A 20,015-nucleotide genomic window follows, 5' to 3' on the forward strand; every position below is an offset into this window, starting at 1 on the left:
TGACGAGATACCTTTAGATCCCGAAAAGCCAGATCAAACCATCCGTGTTGGAGCCAACTTAACACCTGAACTCAAAAATTCCATCCTAGCCTTCCTCCGAGAGAACAAAGATTGTTTCGCCTGGTCTCACAACGACATGATTAGCATAGACCCGAGCATAATCTCGCATAAGTTGAACGTCGACCCAAATCATAAGCCCGTCAAGCAGAAACGTCGAAAGTTTGCTCCGGAAAGAAATAGAATCATCAACGACGAAGTACAGCAGCTTATCGACACTGGAAAAATAAGAGAGGTCAAGTATCCAGATTGGCTCGCAAATGTTGTCGTCGTTAGTAAAAAGAACGGCAAATGGAGAGTGTGCATCGACTTCACCGATCTCAACAAAGCATGCCCTAAAGATCTGTTCCCGCTCCCGCACATCGACGCTATGGTAGACGCGACAGCAGGTCACGAGCTCTTAACATTCATGAGCGCCTACTCCAGATATAACCAGATCCTAATGCATCCCGACGATCAAGAGAAGACGGCCTTCATGACCAACAAAGGTATATATTGTTATAAAGTCATGCCATTCGGACTAAAAAAATGCAGGTTTGACGTACCATAGGCTAGTCAACAAGATGTTCAAAGACCAGCTAGGAGATACGATGGAGGTATACATCGACGATATGCTAGTGAAATCTAAGAAGTCGAAGGATCACGTCGATCACCTCCGACAAACCTTTGAGGTATTGCGAAAATATGGTATGAAACATAACCCTACTAAATGCTCATTTGGAGTATCTGCTGGAAATTTTTTGGGCTATGTAGTAACACAAAGGGGAATTGAAGCCAGCCCTGACCAAGTCAGAGCCCTAATAAATATTCAATCCCCCTGAAATGTTAAAGAAACCCAGAAATTGACAGGACGAGTGGCAGCATTAAATCGCTTCATCTCTCGATCGTCAGATAAATGTCACCTATTTTACAAAGTTTTGAGAAAAAATAAAGGTTTTGAATGGACTGACGATCATGAGAAAGCTCTGCAAGATATAAAGAAATACCTAATGACGCCACCCCTCCTGTCGAAACCCAAAACTAACGAACCTTTGCAGCTTTATATTGCCGTCAGCATTATGGTCGTCAGCGCAGTCCTGACGAGAGAAGACGACGAAGCTGGGCATCTCTCGGTTTACTATGTAAGTAAAACCCTACTCCCAGCCGAGGTAAGATACACATCCCTAGAAAAATTAGCCCTCACTTTAATCACTGCTGTTAAAAAGCTAAGGCATTATTTTGAAACCCACCACGTAGTGGTGATGACTAATTATCCGCTTAAGTCTGTTTTAAGAAAACCAGATCTGACAGGACGTTTGGGTAAGTGGAGCATTTCGTTGAGCACGATGGATACCGAGTACCAACCCAGAAAAGCAATAAAATCCCAAGCCCTAGCAGATTTTGTGGCTGACTTCAGCCCCGACTTACAGGCCGTAGCTGACAAAGAGGTAGAAGAAATCAACAACTTCAAGAGCGAAAGCAAGTGGATCTTGTTTGTTGATGGTTCGTCCAACCAACGGGGAGCTGGCCTGGGAATGGTGCTAAAGTCACCACAAGGGGACATGATAGTAAGGTCTATATCTTGTGATTTTAATGCAACTAACAATGAAGCAGAATATGAAGCTTTGATTACAGGAATGACCGTCGCGAAAGACCTAGGTGCCACAGCCTTGGACGTATACAGCGACTCCCTCCTCGTCGTCAGCCAGACAGGTGACTTCGCAGCAAAAGACTCCAAAATGACAGCATACCTCGACATAGCCAAAGAAAAAGAAAAACATTTTGATCCTTTTACCATCTCGCAAATCCCAAGAGACCAAAATGCCCAAGCCGACGCATTGGCAAACCTAGCCTCCGCCCTCAAAAAGACCACCTTCACAAACATCCCCTTAGTCCATTTGCAAAAGTCGTCCGTATCCTTCAAACAAATCCTACCAGTCGACGACGATTGGACCAGACCCATCGTAGACTACCTGACCAAAGATATCCTCCCCAGTGACAAAGCAGAATCACGAAAACTAAAATACAAAGCCTCCCGATACCACATCATTGACAGAGTCATGTTCCACAAATCAACGTCGGGGTTATCCCAAAGATGCATCCAAAAACGTGAACAACAATCCATCCTTAGCCACTTGCACGATGGGATATGCAGTAGTCACGTCGGAGGGAGGAGATTAGCCAAAATCGCAAAAAGACAAGGATACTTTTAGCCAACGCTTCATGAAGACGCAGTGCAATATGTGACCAAATGCGAAAGCTGTCAGCAGTTCGCTAATACCGTCCATAAGCCGTCGGAGCCCCTCCACCAGACCTTATCTCCATGGCCCTTCATGAGGTGGGGAATGGACATTGTCGGGAAGCTACCCGCAGCACCAGGACAAAGAGTCTATATGTTAGCACTAACCGATTATTTTTCTAAATGGATTGAGGCAGTTGCTTTGAAACAGGTGACGAACATGGAGGTCATTACATTCATATGGACTAACATTATATGCAGATTTGGAATCCCGTCGACGATCGTCTGCGACAACGGGTCACAGTTTATTAGCGACAAAACTCGTTCTTTTTTGCAGAAGTTTCGCATAGAGTTGAGGAAATCGACACCAAGGTACCCTCAAGCCAATGGGCAGGCCAAATCCAGCAACAATGTCGTCGTGGAAGCCATCAAAAAGAGACTAAAAGCAGCAAAAGGCAAATGGGCCGACGAGCTCCCAGCAGTCCTGTGGGTCAATCGGACGACACCAAGAGAAGTGACGGGGCAGACACCCTTTTCCTTGGTCTACGGGTGCGAAGCCGTTCTCCCAGTCGAAGCCGATTTTCCGACGACAAGATTTGATCTCATGACGGAGGAAAGAAATCAAGAGGAAATGGAAGACAGCTTAGACGCAATTGAAGAATTAAGAGAAACAGCGTTAATCAGAATGGCAGCACAACAACAAATCGTCGCAAGAAGCTTCAACAAAAACGTCAAAGCCAAGACATTTCAATTAGGAGACTGGGTACTAAGGAAAGCGTTCCAAAATACGAAGAATCCGACTGACGGAAAGCTCGCTCCCCCATGGGAAGGACCATACGAAATCACCCAAGTTATCAGCAACGGTGCTTATCGATTGACCGACCCAGCAAGGTAACCCCGTTCCAAGAAGTTGGAATGCAACTCATCTCAGAAAATACTACTTTTAAACAGACAGTCAAAAGCGTTCGTCGACGAAACGGTAATGTTCTCAACAAAACGTACAGCTTATTTCATTTGTTTAAAGTTTCTATTTACGACTAAGTGTACTGACTTAAGCATCAGAGGGCCGTTGGCCGTGCCAACGGCCAACGGTGCTTTGACCATGTTGGTTTTGCAACACATCGATCAACGAGGCATATAACTAAAGGGAAGGAAAAATCTAGCCTTGATCCGACCACAAAAAGCAAACGACGACAGACGTCAGCTACACTGACACCCTTTAAAAAGGATGAGTAAAGCTGCCGTTCAAACGACAATCAAAGCACGACGAAGCCCGGGGCAAACCTGACCATAGCGTCCGACGCCAAACACCCGACACCTGAACTACGAACTAGTCTTCAATGTTCAGGGTCGACACTGGGACGCAAGGGGGATTGGCAAACAATGCAACGATAGGCCTAAAATCACAAAGTCTTCGACGAAGCATAATGTGTAGCTACAAAATATTTTTGTATTTAAGCACCTTCCCTTGTTTAACATATATTATCCTTAAATTAATAAAAGTTGGAGCTTTTTAAAAAATTTTGACATGTCATATTCTCTTTAAAAAACAAATTTTTAGTAAACTTTATGTTATGTTTTGCTTCATGTCTACAGACCACAACTCGAGAAAACGACGAAAAGCGAAGAAATACTTAGCATAAAAAGAAACAGAGCAAATTGTCAAGACACCACTTGCCATCAAGTGGAGTAAAGTACAAAGACAATAGAAACATAAGTGTTTAGCAAAAGTAAAAGATTGTTTGAAGCATACAAAGCAACAGTCTAAACCATCACAAACGATGGCCTTCAAGCACCAGTTTCGTCAACAGAGAGCCCATCAACGACCTCCTTGACGATCTCATCAGCACGGGCATTGTCATCAACAACCTCGACCTGCAACTCCTCGGCACCATCGACAAATTGGTCAACGGCAACAGCAGGCTGGTCGTCGGCGGCAGCAGGCTGGTCGTCGGCGATAGCAGGCTGATCTCCAACGACTGGGGGCTGAACATCAACAGTGACGAAAGGTGGAGCAATCGCGAAGGATGGGCCAGGACCCGAATCCGTAGTCGACGCCACCGCAGCGTCCTCTTCCAACTCGTCGAGGGTTCCACCGTTGGCCAAAAAGCGATTAATCACCTCCTGGGGATGCCAATCCGAAGCTTTCCTGTCTAGGAACTGCTTCATCAACTTCGCCCTCACCTTGATATCCATTTCGGCATAGTCGTCCAGCGCATCCTCCAACTCCCTTTGGGTCGATGCCAACTCCTCCTGGACCTTCGACAAAGCCTCATCCTTAGCAGCAATAACCCCCACCTTATCCTCCAAGTGCTTAGCCTGTTCCTTCAACTAATCCTTGAGCATCTGAGTTTCCTCCTCCATCGTCTTCGACTGAGCCTGTAGTTGCCTTTCCAGATCGTCCACCTTCTTTTTTGCCTCATCCAACTTCTTCTTGGTCAGTTGGAACACGTTAACAGCAGTCTTGCGCTGAGCCTCACTGTTCTTGGCAGCACCGTCCAACCTTTGCATCTCCTTAGCCAGCGTGATCACCCTGTCCCTCAACACTAGAGAATTTTGCAAACACTGGCCAAACACACCCCCAATTACAAACCGTGGAATCAACCTCGACAAATAAAATTAAACCAAAGTAGGGACTTACGTATAAGTGAACCGAAGCAGCTTTAGAGGCTATACCCAGGACGGACGTCCCAGCCAAGACCTCCCTAGACTTGGGAAACAGCAGTTGGTTCAGGGCGGAAAATAGAGAGTGTTGGTCGTCCTTCCGACAATCCAAGAAATTGGTCGGAAAGCGCATCAAGATATCGGGAGCCGAAGGTTCGTCGTCAGTCTTCTGTTGCTTGTGCGGAGGGGTCGCCGACAATGTGATAGTCCCTGATTCATCGACCGTCCGCTTAGACGACGGAGTCAAAATAGGTTCCGCCTCTCGACCGCAGGTGACGACTGCTGTCCTTGGGATGCCAAAACCCGCTTCCTTCTCATTCATAAATCAGCCTTCTGCAGGATCAAGCTCCGTCCACGACGATTACCTTGAGCAGCTGACTTTGTCACAACGCCAAATCCAACAAAACAAACGCATAAGCAAAGATACGACGATAAACAATGTAGCAATAAAGAGACGACAACGCAGAACTTACGAGTCGACATCGTTTCTTCGGAATCTTCGACTTGTTGAGAAGTAGTTGACGGCGTCCCTTGCTTCTACCCCGACTGGTCACCAGCAGTCTTTTTCTTCCTTGCAAAAGTTCTCACTGCAGGACTAAGTGCTAAGAACTTCTTCACGTTCGACGAAAGTGTCTCTGACGTCTCAAGGAACCCCCAAATCCAACTCTACACAAGGAAAACCAAGATCAAACAATTTAGCCAAATTTAGCCCAAAGGAGCGCGTATTCAAAGAAAGACACTTACCCTTTACCGGCCATCCCTCCGTCAACCACGCCCCGTCCTCACCTAAGGACGATCTCCTGACAAAGAGAAACCATTTCTTCCAACCCCTGTCATTCACGTCAGTGTTCAAAACCAACCTATCTCCTTTTTTGCACAAACTGACAAACCCACTTTCCGCCATTTTTATCTCGTAACCGATGGCCAGATCCTCCAGAGTGAAGGGATTTCCCCAGTCCATCGTCTTCTCCGATATCAGCGAAAAAATCCTCCAGCAAGATGGCATCAGTTGTCCGGGGCTGATACCCAAAACTTCAAGAAAAGAACGAACCAAAGGAGGGAATGGGAATGTAACCCCGTTTCCGCAAAAAGGTACTTAAAAAACGCAACGAAACCTTCCGCACAATCTTCCACCAACTGTCCGGATCCTGGGATATGAGCAAAGGTAGTGTCGGGAAAGCCCGCCATTTTGACGAATTCTTTCGTCATATTGGGCGTCATTGACGATTTTTGCCGAGACATCGATTCTTTTTCTGAAACAATTGTTCCTCTTTTTTCAACAACGCGAAGAGAAAACCTAGTTCTAATTTTGGGAATTTTGTTCGACATCGTGCTTAAATTGAGTAATGCAAAGAAAAATTAAGTGAATTACCTGGTAATTGAGGATGCTGGAAGTTCGAAATCACCGCTGCACGCTGCCACCGAACCGCCGGGGAAATTTCACAAAAGAAAGAGGAAGCAAGGAGAGAAGTTTAGAATGGAGTAGAAGTTTGGGGAAGCGCGAAGCGTGTTGCAGTAATTAAAGGGCGAAGTGACGGTTAAGAGTAAAGAAAGTGGGAGAAGTAGAGTAACTTCCCTGAAGAACGTGCGTAATAAAGGGCGAAAACGCCCCCCAAATAATTTGAATTTCTTACGGTTATTAATTTTTTAGTTTTTGTTTCTTTTTGGTTTTATTTTGCATTTTTATTTTTTTAAAGTAATTTCCAAAAGTGTATAGTTATCCACGTTTCAACAATTAGGGGCAAATTGTTATGGGTAAAAAACTACAAAGGATAGTCAATGACAGTCAATGAAGGTCAATGACGAAGACTCTTCTTGACGAAGGCACAAGCTCGACGACGCACCATCAGCATTGACGGAAGACGAAGTCAAGTAACAACCTCCTATTTTTTAGGAAGAGGATAAGTAAAGACTTAGTCCAAACTTAGCCTAATCAGTCCGTTGGAATTCAAAACAGAAGAAGGAATATTTTCAGCAACTGAAGTCCGAAAATCATGGGCACGATTCTATCTCCATGCAACGGCTAGAGTTTAACCTAGCAACCATCTATATAAAGGGCAGAGCAACGACGAGTAGGACACATCCTCGTCCAGTAATATACACATTGTTTCACATCTTGTAAACTGAGATAATTATTTCTTGCATAGTGAAAGTTTGGTAGATCCTCATTCTACCCGCGGTTTTTACCTTCATTGGGTTTTCCGCGTCACCAATTCCTTGTGTCGATTATTCCCTTTCTTGCCATGTTTTATTTTCTTGATTTTTCTTAGTTGATCCGTAGCCTAGATTTTGATATTCAATCCCACTTAACAAAAATTAGCATAAACAACTGGCATTATTTTAGCCAGTTGCAATTAGTATTTTAGCAACTAGCGTACTTAGTTTCAGTTGCTAATAGGGCGCTGCTAATAGCTTTTTAAAAATGAATCAAGAACTTTTGGTTCTATATCTGGAATATTGTTAAAATCCTGAGTTGGTGCACTTTCCTTAATAAGAATCTCATTGGCTTCTCTCACATCATCATCTTCACCCACATCACTCTCCACCATAACATCATCACTTAGCGCATGCATCTAGCTCGGGGTGTAATGAATTATAATCACCAAAGGAAGCAAAGCATGTATGAGGTGAGGGAGTTGGAGAAGTCACATCCGATAAATGATGAACAACATAATGATCATCAGTAAGCATTCTTGTAAAATGATACTCTCCCTTCATTAGCAATTCTTCCTGACGAGTTTGGGACCATACCCGACAAAGATTGAACGGTAGGAAAAGAACCCGTGTTATCAACCACACTTGCCTGCTTGGGAACCAATTCTAAATACAATTGAATGTTAGACATTGAATATTGTCTTACAGCAACCCACATGTTTTTTTAATGAGGTATCATCATTCAATCAAATGGGTGCGTATGAGTTGTATATGGGATACCTCTTATCATCTTCAACTCAAAATATCGAGAATCACACCCCATAACTTCATATATCTTACTCAGAACCTCCGAGAAACCCATAGAACTACTGACAAGCAAAAATCTATTCTCCTCACCAATATATGACACGTCACCTCTTGTTTATACAAGTTCCCCGTGTATAAAACAAAGTAGAGGGAAATATGACATCTCCATATTCTAAATAATGAATTTTAGCATGCAAATTACACAAAGCCACAATTTAAAATATGTAACTTCATAACCAAATTAAGAATACATAAATTAAAGGATTATTGCATGCATTGATATTGTTTAAAGAACCAAATTACTAGAACAGAGGTTGCACATGAACAACTTCTACCACTCAAGTAAAGCATCAAATTATACTCATAAAAATATTGCATTATCATCATGAAAGTTTAGAAATTTACGCTCATACATACGCATAGTATCAAATTAATTTAGGAATTACACTACATTATACATGATGAATGAATAAAATTAAAAAGGAAAATTAGGGCTAACCTCTCACAATTGATTGTAGAAATATACAATTGGGACAAATTATGGGCGCCATACCGCTGCTGTAGAGATGTACGGACGTCGCCGACGTGAACTGCTGCCAGGGTGGTCGTTCGTGGTGGTTGCCGCTATGGAGTTTGGGTGATGCTCTCCTTTTTCATTTTTGTTTTTCGTATAATATGTCAGAGGAGATTACAAAGAATATTATAAGTAAGTGTGGCATTACTTAAATATTATAAAAAAAAAACGGCTAATGTCGTTAGCGGTTCGTATCTAAAAACCGCTAATGGTTTTAGCGGTTCTTTATTTAATTAATAATAAAAAAATAACAAAGCTGGTACGAATCCTACGTGCACAGTACCGCGAGAATAAGTATTTAAACCAATGTAATCAGGGAATTAATTTGTAACTAAACAATTTCTACGGAAATCGTTCCTTTCTTTTATATGAAACTAAGATTGTACATCCGAGTGCACCATGCAGTTAAATAAATAAAATGCAAAATGAACATTAAGGTGTTTGAAAAAGAACATACAAGTATTTGACAAAGAACATACTTATGTTTGACAAAGTACATACTTATATATGTTTGATAATATGTTCTTTGAGCATAAACTATATTTTTTTTTACATTATAACTTATTCTTTAACATATGTTAATTAAATATATTTTTATATAATAGAAACATATTACCATTGTATGTTTTTCAAATTTGGCTTGTGTGTTCTTTGAGGTAATGAATGACGCACAAATTCTATTTTTTTATTATCATTGTATGTTCTTTGAGTTTTTTATTTTTATTTTTTGATAGGAAACTCTCTCAAACTCTATTAAGACATATTCAAAACGTCAAAGGTTACAACATCTAAAGCACTCCAAGGGAGTTCTTCTAGCCACACTCGTAGATCATCATAACACTTGCTTAACTATGTAAGCCTATGAGCCACACCATTACCTAATCTTCCCACATGAGAGAAACAAATAAAAGAGCAACTATTTGTAAGAACTAAAATATCTTTAAGGCAAATTTGTTAAAAAAAACCTTTTAAATGTCTTATTTTGTAAGAAAAAAGCTTTTAAACGATTCTTTGTTAAAAATAACCACCACGATCAATTTTTTTTTCTAAAGAAACCTCCCCCCTTCTTTTCCGGCATTGACTACAACTTTCCGGCGTTGACTTCTTATTTACCCCAGTTGCACTCAAGCATTTTTATATTTGCACTCCCCCGTTTACTTTCCCCTCTTATTCTCTCCTCTTATTTTCCCTCCAATTCCCATGTACTCTCTCTCTTTTTTCTTCCATGAATGCTCTGCAATTCCATCAAATCAGTTTGGGTTTCTCTCTCTCTCTCTCTCTCTCTCTCTCTCTCTCTCTCTCTCTCTCTCCTATGCTGCTCACATTTGTGAACAATAACCTAAGGCAAGATTAAATTTATCATCTAATTACTAGAAATAGAGTAAAAATTGGGGCTTTTTTTACTCAAACTTGGAACTAACGTATTTTCTGTTTTCAATGGATAAAGGAGGAATAAATAGGTCGTTAATTTGGACGCAAATAAAGTTTCTTAATTACTTTGTTCAGTACAAACCGAGGTATATTCTTCAATTTTGCACTCAATTGCATCCATGAATTGAATAAAAGTTAGGGTTTAATTCATAAATAAGAGGAAAAAAAATAATTTACCTAACTGTTGCTGCTTGTTGTAGAATTTGCACTGTGATGTTGAGGCCAAACCCACAAAATTTTATGGATTGTTAAATTTGTTGCCTAAAATTGTTCAAATGTTGCTAATATGTTGAATTTCTTCGATTTCGATTTGGTTTCTTTGTTTGTCAGGTTTAATGGTAGAAAAAAGAACTCACAGTAAGAGAAAAATTACAGTGGAGAGAAGAATGGTAGAGAGAACCCTAGAATGGTGAAATCACCACTACAATTATGGAAGAAATACATGAATAACCCTAAATTACCTTTTAGTTCTGTGAATTAATTTGGGGATGCTTGTCCTAGATTATAGATAAAGGGAAAATTAGGCTACCCAAAAAACGAGGGAAAATCACCAAACAATGGGGTGCAAAAAGGGAAATTAAGAGGTCAGCCCCTGAAAGTTGTAGTCAATTTCGGAAAAGAGGTGGAAAGTTTCTTTAGACAAAAAAGTTGATCGTGGTGGTTTTTTTTTAATAAAGAATCGTTTAAAAGGTTTTTTCTTTCAAAATGAGCCAATTAAAAGGTTTTATTAACAAATTTGCCTATCTTTAACCATTAAACCAAAAGTTGTATTGTAAAATTTTCTTTCCACCAAGTGGTTAAATAGCTTAAGAGAGTTAGTTTAACAATAAGCTTGTGAAGACCAGCTTCAAGGGCGATAGTAAGGCCATGTCTTGTTGCCATAGCTTCACCAATATCAGCTTAATAGCTTCCCTAAATGTTCCAGCACGTAGCTGCCATGGCATCTGCAACCGAATCTCGAACAACACCCCCAAATCCAGTAGAACCATTGTCAGGTATTCTCTATGTATGAACTGTATGCTCTTTACATTATAACATATATTCTTTTAACATATGCTATTTTGAATTTTGAAATTTTATTTGAAAATGAAATCTTGAATTATTTTTAGCTCAAAATAATTTAAGAGAGAGAAAACTAAAATTATCATGGGAAGTTGAATTTTTGGAGAGAGAAAAAACTATTTTTGAAGAAATAATATCTTTGGTAAAGATTTTTTTCCATTAATATGTAATTTTCTATGAAATTTCAAAAAAGTTTTTATCACGTTCTTTTTGTAATGTCTTTATATTCTTTGGTAATGCATCTTCTTTGTCAAACACAAATATGTTTTTTGTCAAACACATATATGTTCTTTTTCAAACATCTGTATGTTTTTTTTCAAACACCTTTATGTTCTTTCTGCCCTTTTTTTTTTTAACCGGTTGTATGATGCACCCGAGTGCACACATTATTCATTACCACAAGGATTGTTTTCCTGTTGTTTCGTTTTCTTAAGTTGTAAACTTGTAATATCGTCCAACTTAACCTTGCGTGCACATTCTTTAGTTGGATTTCTTTAGCCCATGAATTAAATCCATTCTTTAGTTGGAATTCATTAGCCCATGAAATAAATTTGTGCCCAGAGTACCTTTAGCCCATGAATTAAATTTGTGCCCGGAGTACAATAGGTACTCCAATTGTGCTTTCATTTTGTTTTTTTTTTTGGGTTTAAAGCATGATACTCTAGATATACCTAATACAAATTGGTAAGAGTCCAAATTATGTAATAAGAAATTAACCACAAACAATCCTCTTTTTCAGCAAACTACTCAATGAACCAAAAGCTTCAAAACTTGATTTTGGATCGACTTGTGTTGGATATTGAAAGAAAGTTTTCTATACAAAACATTAAAAAAAGAGAAACAATTTCTACGAAGAGGGAGTGCCTTACTCTGCTTCACTAACACATCCATAAGCTACTAAATCTACTGTACAAACCTATATCTACTATATTTTGTAAGTCGCCGTCAATCTGGAAGGCCAATAGTATGTTTCACATTTTCAGCCACCAGGTTGATTGTCTATCCATGACCCTTTTCTCTAATTTTGAAGAAGCCAAGAGTTTCAGTTGAAATTTTGAGTAGTTCAAGGAGCTACCTAACAAATTCCAGGTATGAAACAACTGCTACCACCTGAACTGCCTATACTACAAGATAAATCACGGACGAGAAACTTGATGCTGTTTTTTCCAAGATATTCCATTATTTCTAGACACTCTTGTAAATCTGAATCACTTACTAGCATCACCCATTCCTCTTCATCATCAAGGTACTTGAGCTGGAAGGTTCCTACCTGGATCTTAAATCGAATTGCGACTTCTTCGTACAGGTGAAGACATCCAGTACAGGGCTCAAATTTAAAGCGGACCGTATCATCCTTATAGGTGGCTTTAATTGCAATTCGTGATCCACCATCTTCATGGCTCATTTTATCTTCGGATTGTCTCTGCTTATGATTACTGTTAGGTGAGCTAGACGTGGATCCAGAAGCTTTTGACGAGTCTGTCATGCCTGAAGAAGTAGCCTGATTGTGCTCAGTCACTCCGTCGTCACTTTCCATCTCATCTGGAGCAACTGTACATCCAGGGTTCTGGGAAACAAAATGACGGTATTGACTGTGATCCCTAAGATGAAGTGATCCAATGTCTAAATCAGACTTTCGCACCTCTTCAATACAATCACTCGATGTAATTGATTTTTTTTGTTGTCCAATTACACAAGAATCATTCTCCAGCTTAACAGCTGGAATTTCTCCGACTAGACATGTGGAAGGGAAGCACAGTTCATCTTGCTTACCAGTTTCACACTTTCTAACAGGTAAAATTTTGCAGGGCAAAAATAGATTATTCCGAGCATCAAGCTCCTGTATAACGGATCCTGCTGCCACAAGCTCCCCTGTCGTAGGATCAAACTTTAATCCCCCTTCTACTCCCTCAACAGAATCAAGAACAGTTTGGATTTTCCTCAGTGAACGATTCACCTTGTTTATCTTCCGTGAAGGCCATCTTGATATACCATGCTGTCTGCATATCCTTTTTAATGTGGTGGGGCAAACTGCAAAATTATGGGGACTTCTGAGCTCTATTCATTAGCTTATTTAAACATGTTATTTTGGAAAGATCAACAATCTTGCGGCAATGATGGGCTAACACTAGGTTCATTCACAAACTTGATTGACAATAATAACATACTTCAGACTGGGTGCAACACATAAAATAAGTACCACTTCAAAATACGTGTATAGAATGCATACATTCCTGCGTATTAACCTTGAGCACACTACAAACTTGAAATTTTTAAAGAGCTAGGAAAAAAGAAGAAATGTTCAATATGCAACAGAAATTTATTAATGCATAAAAATAGCATTACTACTAAATAGCTATAGCCTAGGTGCTCTTGAATAACGCAGCAATTAGTGAACACCACAATATAAAACTGGGTAGTGCAACAGGAATTAAGAGAAAGTAAAACCTAAAATGCAAAAACAAATATTCTATCCAATGATCAGATGAAACATTTCATTCGAGAACTATAATCATGAAAAAATCATTATACTTTTTTGGGAAATTATCAATGATACACTTCAGGTTCGACTTTTATCAATGATACACCTCATTAAACTTTCATTATTAGCTGTACACCTAAACTTTTCCCTAATTAAGTACAGTAACCAAATGTTAAGTAAACGTTAATTATGATTAGTTAACAGTGTTTTTAAAGGTTAGGAGGCTAAAGATACTAAATTGCCCCACTCATTAAATTTCCCTCCAAATTTTCCTTGCATTTTTCTCTCCGTTTTTGTGAAATTTCCCCTACTTATACACCTTTCTGTTTGTATGCTCCCTTTCCATTCATAGTCTTTTCTTTTTACTTTTTTTTTTTTTTTTTTTTTTTTTTTTTTTTTTTTTCTGAAAAATCAATGGCTTGGAGGGAGATGAACAATCAAAAGTTTTGTATTTAATGTTGTTGGTTGGGTTTGGAGGGAGTGTTAATGAGTGGGTTGGGACTTGGGAGGGGGGGGTGGCATTTTAGTCAAGCCAAGTCAGACCAAAATTGCTATCAACTAATCACACTTAATGTTTAGTTTACGTTGTTAATTAGGGAAAAGTTTAGGTGTACCGCTAACAATGAAAGTTTAATGAAGTGTATCATTGATAAAAGTCAAAACCTGTAGTGTATCATTGATAATTTCCCTACTTTTTTTTTTTGAAATAATAAAATCATTATACTTAGCTTCAAGTTACGGAGTACATCTTAATTTTAGACAATATCCAAAAAACTAAGTGAGGAAATATTACCACCAATGCTTTTTGCAGCATCCTTAAGACTCCCAGAAAAGTACTGCTGCAATACACTTAGGCTTACTGTCTTCTCTGCTGTACTTCGCTTTTTCTCCATTGGTCTTCTAGAACCACTTGCCTACAAAAATAATAAATTATCATTGAAAACTCTGTAACGCCGGAAAAAAAGGGTCTTTCTCACAAGGTCGACCACTTAAAAAAGTCAACGCCGGAGTTCGGTCAATGGACCCTCTACACAACCCAAAATGGATAAAAGGACCTTTTGTGCCATCTTTTTTATAAAAGGGTCTTTCTCACAAGGTCGACTACTTAAAAGGACTTTTCTCGCAAATTTTCCTATATATTTTAATTAAATATATAGTTTATTTTTGTAAATTTTAATAAAGCATAGTCAAACATAGTAATGGCCAAACTAGTAAGTTGGCAAACGTGTATACTCAAAATGATGAAAGCATTGAGAAACAAAGGAAGTAAATATTAAGACGTGTGTATTTAAATGTGGCTCGTGAGCATGATGAGATCATGAGAGTACATCTACCTTGCGATCTGTCACAGGAAACCCTTCTTATTTGAGCTTTTTAAAATTAAGCGTAAAAATTAGATATTAAATTTTTAAAGTACAACAAATAAATGAAGTTCATCAAAGACAGTAGTGTGAAGCCATCAACGTAAAAAATGTCAATTAGTAAAGTGGGATTTATGTTGCAACGCCTATATTCAAGACAAAAAAACAATCCCATCAAAATAATTACTAATCAACTACTCCTAACAAAATCAAGCAGATGCACATTACAGCACAAAACAAATACACACTAATAAGCTATCATAATTAAGCGGCAAAACAGTCAATTTAACTGTTCTCAGTAAAAAAAAAACCCCTCCCCACAACTCAAAAAATTAAGTTCATTAAATGACATAGGAAGCCTTGTTTATAGCCATTGTAGTGACTAGGTACTATTATTTCAAAACTACAGCTCACTACAAAATGAAATCATCTATTTGATATGAGTATATCGAAGAATTATCACAAAATATCAAAGTTTTAATTAGGGGACAGATATGGACAATACCTTCTCAGAATGGCCATCTTCTTTGATTTGATCATTTATTATGCTAGGGGAATCAAAAGACATCTGCTCAGTTCCAATTGATCCGCTTTGAGCAAATAACTGTGGTAAATCTCTTGGAAAAAAGCTTGGTGATGCTTCACGATTTTCAACTTTTGAATCTGGAGAACCTACCAGTTCTGCATCTGTAACAGTCCTTAAGCTCTTGCATATTCTTTGCATGGTACCTGCAAGGCTATCCAACAATAGCTGCTGCTCCTTATTCCCTTTAATATTAAGAGGCAGAAAGAACTCCAATATGTAGTCAGCATTCCCAGTATAAGTGCTCCTTAGTCTAATTGCAACAGCAGCACCCAGCCCAAACTTCCGGGCATGTTGGACAAGTGGATATTCACTAATATGATAATTTTTGATGTCAGGGAAGAAAAATGGAAGATTTGATTGAAGGGCTTTTCCAGCAACACCTTGTCCTTCTTCAAGACAATGTTCTACACATGCAGTGACAAATCCTTGTATTTCTTTATCAATCACATAGCAAGCAGTCTCTTCAATGCACAACACAGACTTTTCATTCAGATTTAAACTATTATCTTGAACATATACACTAAACTTTTTTTCACCATCTTCCTCCTCAAAAGTGCAGGGGATCCATGTAAGAGCCAAAGGCAATCTGTGTGCATGGCACACAGCTCTTAACACATCAGTTATTTCTGCCAAGGCAGTCCTCTGGTTTAATGAGAGGTGCTGTAAGTACCAAATTGAAGAAGTGTTGGATTAGGCTTGCAATTTTTAAAGCACATGCAAGGAGTAAAATACAGGGAAAAATCTATATAGCTTCATAAATCCAGAAATATACCTGATGAAGAAGCCGAGGAGGTGTAGCTGTTCTCAAATTTACTGCCTGAAATGATAGAGAAGATTTAAGAAGCTTCACACCAATTTTGGATGCTGTAAAATATTTTAACTGATACTTCCCTTGTTTTTTTTATTAGATGCATCACTTTCTAAAAATAGAAGTTTTAATTTAGATGCATCACTTTCTCTTTATGTTATTAAATTTTCTCCATCTCTCTCCTATCACATGGACCCTCATTCTTTCTCTCTCTCTACTCCAAAAACTGCCAAGTAGTTTGCAATTAAATAAATGATGTATCTAAATAAAAACAGAGGAAGTTGTAAAAATATGCTATTTATCCAAAGGACTCTATAGGACAAAGGCCAAAAATTAAAGGGCCCACGGATCCCTAGGTAAGAGTCAATACTTGTTTACAGTTTAACATATACTTACCGCCGTTTTTATTAGTTGACACGTATTCCTTTTTAGGAAGTTTTTTAGTTGACACTTTTTTTTTTATTAAGTTTTATACTTTGCATTTACTAGCAACCCCATTTGCTTTATCATTCTCTCTTACTCTCTCTTCTCTTCTTAATATGTGTAGCTAAATTGAACTTGTCAACTATTTATAAATGGAGGAGGTAATCAGCAGCAATGATCATGAAAGATCACATTAGGATGACAATTTTAACAGAAAGCTGTCAAGATGCATTGTTTCCCTGAGACGCTCAATAGAATTAAACATGGAGTGATAGATGAAGACAAGGAAACTGTATGGATCCGGGTCTAAGGATATGTTAATTAAAACAAATATAAGCGAAAGGCCAATTATAGGAATCCTAATGGAAACAAAGATTAGATTAAACGAAGATGGACACTAGTTAATAGATTAATGGGGGAATTAAAGTCAGGAGAAGTGGACACTTGGTTTCAAATTACGCCAGAAGTTGACATTACAAATTTACAACCAAAGTTCAAAATCATAATAACATCTCAACATAAGCGTACGGCAAAAAAAAAATCACCACATGTCAAAACAACATAAATAGATGCATTGAAAATTTGATAGCCCCAAAATTAAGGCTCCAACCTAAACCAGTTAATGAAGGAACAAGTTTTCTAGGATGCGCAAAGTAAAATGACGAACTTACCTCAAGAGCATGGCAAACAGATTCCATCTCTATATCAAAGTTGGATTTTTCTCTCACAGTAACGAGCTCCAACACAGCAACACATGAGCTTTCATCAGGAGAAAATATTGGTAATGCAACAGATCCACGAACTTCATGATCAAGAGCATGTTTAACTCTTAAGTATTCAGCAGAACTATAATAACTTATATTTGAAGTCCACTCTGGTAACTTGGAAATAAATACACGCCCAGGAAGCCCAGGAAAGGAGCCCGGTTTCTGTTCAATAGAGAAAGTATATGACCTGGATACTTCGCGATAACCTAGCAGCATTTGATCAAGCAAGTACGGCTGTTCACACGTGCTCAATATATAGTGATCTCCAGATCTAATAGGAACCCACACTTGAGCCAAAATACCTCCCCCAGATGACTCTTTAAATAATGATAACATACGAAGCATCCTCTCAGGCAGTGAAAGCCCAAGAGGCCGAGGAATTCTATTCTGCGACAGCATAAATATGTTCTCTTGTTTCGAAGAAGAATCATTATCCTCTGATGAACCTACTGGAGGACTAAGCTGTGCATCTTTATGTGGCAGCACCAATTTATCTACATTATTAAGAGGACTTCCAAACACATTCAGAGTACTGCACCCACTGTCATTCATAGGAAATGCAGAATTGGCATTTTCAGCAAAACTAAGTTGATCATAAGCAGCATAATTCATAGGCATAAATGGAAGTGATGATAACACATAAGATGCTAACAACTGCTCATTTGAAGAGGGGCTGTTGCACCATCCACCATAACCATCCAAACTCATCATGTCCGACATGTTTACAAACTGATGATCTTCAGTCGAATTCATTGTTTCGCCATTAACCGACATAGGGATATCTGATTGAGGACTTGTAGAAGCCCAAAAACTATCTCCTTTTTCCTTAGGAGAAAAGGAGTATTCCATGAAAAAAAAAAACAACAAAATTACCTCCTAAAATAACAGGACTAAGACAAAACATACATAACGTAGACACCACCAAAATTTTCTCTTCCACAGCTGAAGTCTTCAATATATTCGTCCCTTCACACCAAGTTAAACCAGGCAGATAATCTGCAGAAAATGAAAACTTGTTCACAAACTTGCAAATTGCAATTCAACCACTTCAAAACAAAGACCTAAGGAAAACAATACAAATAAACAATATAAGCTCACATATATTTAATTTTTTCATCCAGTGATCATCTAGATAGTAATCAATATATTAGCCAAGATCATATTTATAACTATTTATGGAAGTTTAAATGATAGAGTTTTATATTGTGTAAGTTATCTTTTGTAGGCTATAAATATTAGCCAAGATCATCGATACAATTCAACTCATTCTCTCATAAATAATTTAGCATATTTCCATCCTACTCGGGCGTGAGGCACGCACGGGGAGGATGCCTGAATATGTTAAATTTTACAGCCGGGTATAGGATGGACTATATTGACAATAAAATTATATAATGCAAATGCAAAAAAAATAATTTGTATTTACCCTTTAAACAAAGTCAAAATCATTTACTCAATTACTAAGCATCACCTAAAAATAGCAAACATATAATAACAAAAAGAAATACCCAAAAAAAAAAATTACGATTGATTATGATGATACCTTAGTCAACTGATGTTCAAAGTCAGACACAAGATGAGAAATATCCAAAGTTGCATAGATTATAATCACAGGAAATCTTCAAAACCCAACTGTTAAAATCACCAGAAAAATCAAATGAAATGAAAAAAACTGGAAATTTTTTAGCGGGAAATGAATGAACTGTTGAAGCAAATAAATAAATCTTGCTAGAAGAAAACCCTGAACATGAGGAAAAGATTTAACACTAACATTATTAGAGCTGTTGTAATCAAACAACCGACTATTGAACAATAGTTCCTGAAAATCTGACCAAACTTAAGAAATGGGGTGCCTTGAAAATTGAGGAGTTTAATACAGTATTGATAATGGCGGCTGTCCAAAGCATAAATAATAACGGTTTTTTTTTTTTTTTTTTCCTATGAAAATAAGGAAATGATGATGATGAAAAAGAAAAAGACGATGATATAATTAGAAGAAAAAAAAGGGTAGGAATTTGAGAAAGAAAGAGTCAAACTATGAAATTCAGTGCTTTTAAAAATCGGTTGAAATTTGTTTTGTTGTTGGGTTTTGGATTTGGGTAAGGTTGTAATGTAAGGGGTGATGTGAGGAGGTGTTTACAGAAGGATTGATTTAGGGGGAAAAAAGATTTGTTGTCGAAGGACGGAAGGTAGATCCATAAACACCGCTTTGATCTATATGGGATGGGACTTCATCAGTGTGGCCAAAATTGTTGGCGTCACCATTTTGTGGTGTGGGTTCCATTTTTATCGTATTCTTTCTTACTTCTCTCCTAGATTCTCATCCCATACTTGTTATAATCTCATACTCATTTTATGTAGTTCCACGGTACGCTTATCTCGCTTTTAGGTAAGAGGTGTCAAAAGCAAATCCGATTTGATCTGATCCGAAATTGATCCAATTTATATTGGACTCGCATGGACATAATAATTTAGTATGATTTAACTTTAAAAATTTACCCAACCTGATCCGATCATATCAAATCAGATTCGATCATCCGAATTAACACCTCTACTTTTATAGGGCGTTTGATTCATTATATTGGAATGGATTTGTATTTATACTTACTAGGGATATGAAT

At 38.2% G+C, this 20,015-nt stretch overlaps 1 protein-coding gene across 1 annotated transcript; it reads right to left on the bottom strand.

The window, feature by feature from the left end:
* Positions 1 to 11,698: 11,698 nt before the first annotated feature.
* Positions 11,699 to 19,710, bottom strand: LOC110706181 (protein NLP9-like). The gene is made up of 7 exons (XM_021884080.1): positions 19,166 to 19,710; positions 18,938 to 19,026; positions 17,299 to 18,390; positions 16,169 to 16,213; positions 15,316 to 16,056; positions 14,243 to 14,363; positions 11,699 to 12,998 (listed from the first exon to the last, which is right to left on the bottom strand). The coding sequence occupies exons 3-7, from the start codon at positions 18,241 to 18,243 to the stop codon at positions 12,043 to 12,045; spliced, it is 2,808 nt and encodes a 935-aa protein (XP_021739772.1). The 5' UTR covers positions 18,244 to 18,390; positions 18,938 to 19,026; positions 19,166 to 19,710; the 3' UTR covers positions 11,699 to 12,042.
* Between the last annotated feature and the right edge of the window lie 305 nt (positions 19,711 to 20,015).

This window comes from Chenopodium quinoa, unplaced genomic scaffold, assembly GCF_001683475.1.
Source record: "Chenopodium quinoa cultivar QQ74 unplaced genomic scaffold, ASM168347v1, whole genome shotgun sequence".
In the NCBI taxonomy this organism is placed as follows: domain Eukaryota; kingdom Viridiplantae; phylum Streptophyta; class Magnoliopsida; order Caryophyllales; family Amaranthaceae; genus Chenopodium; species Chenopodium quinoa.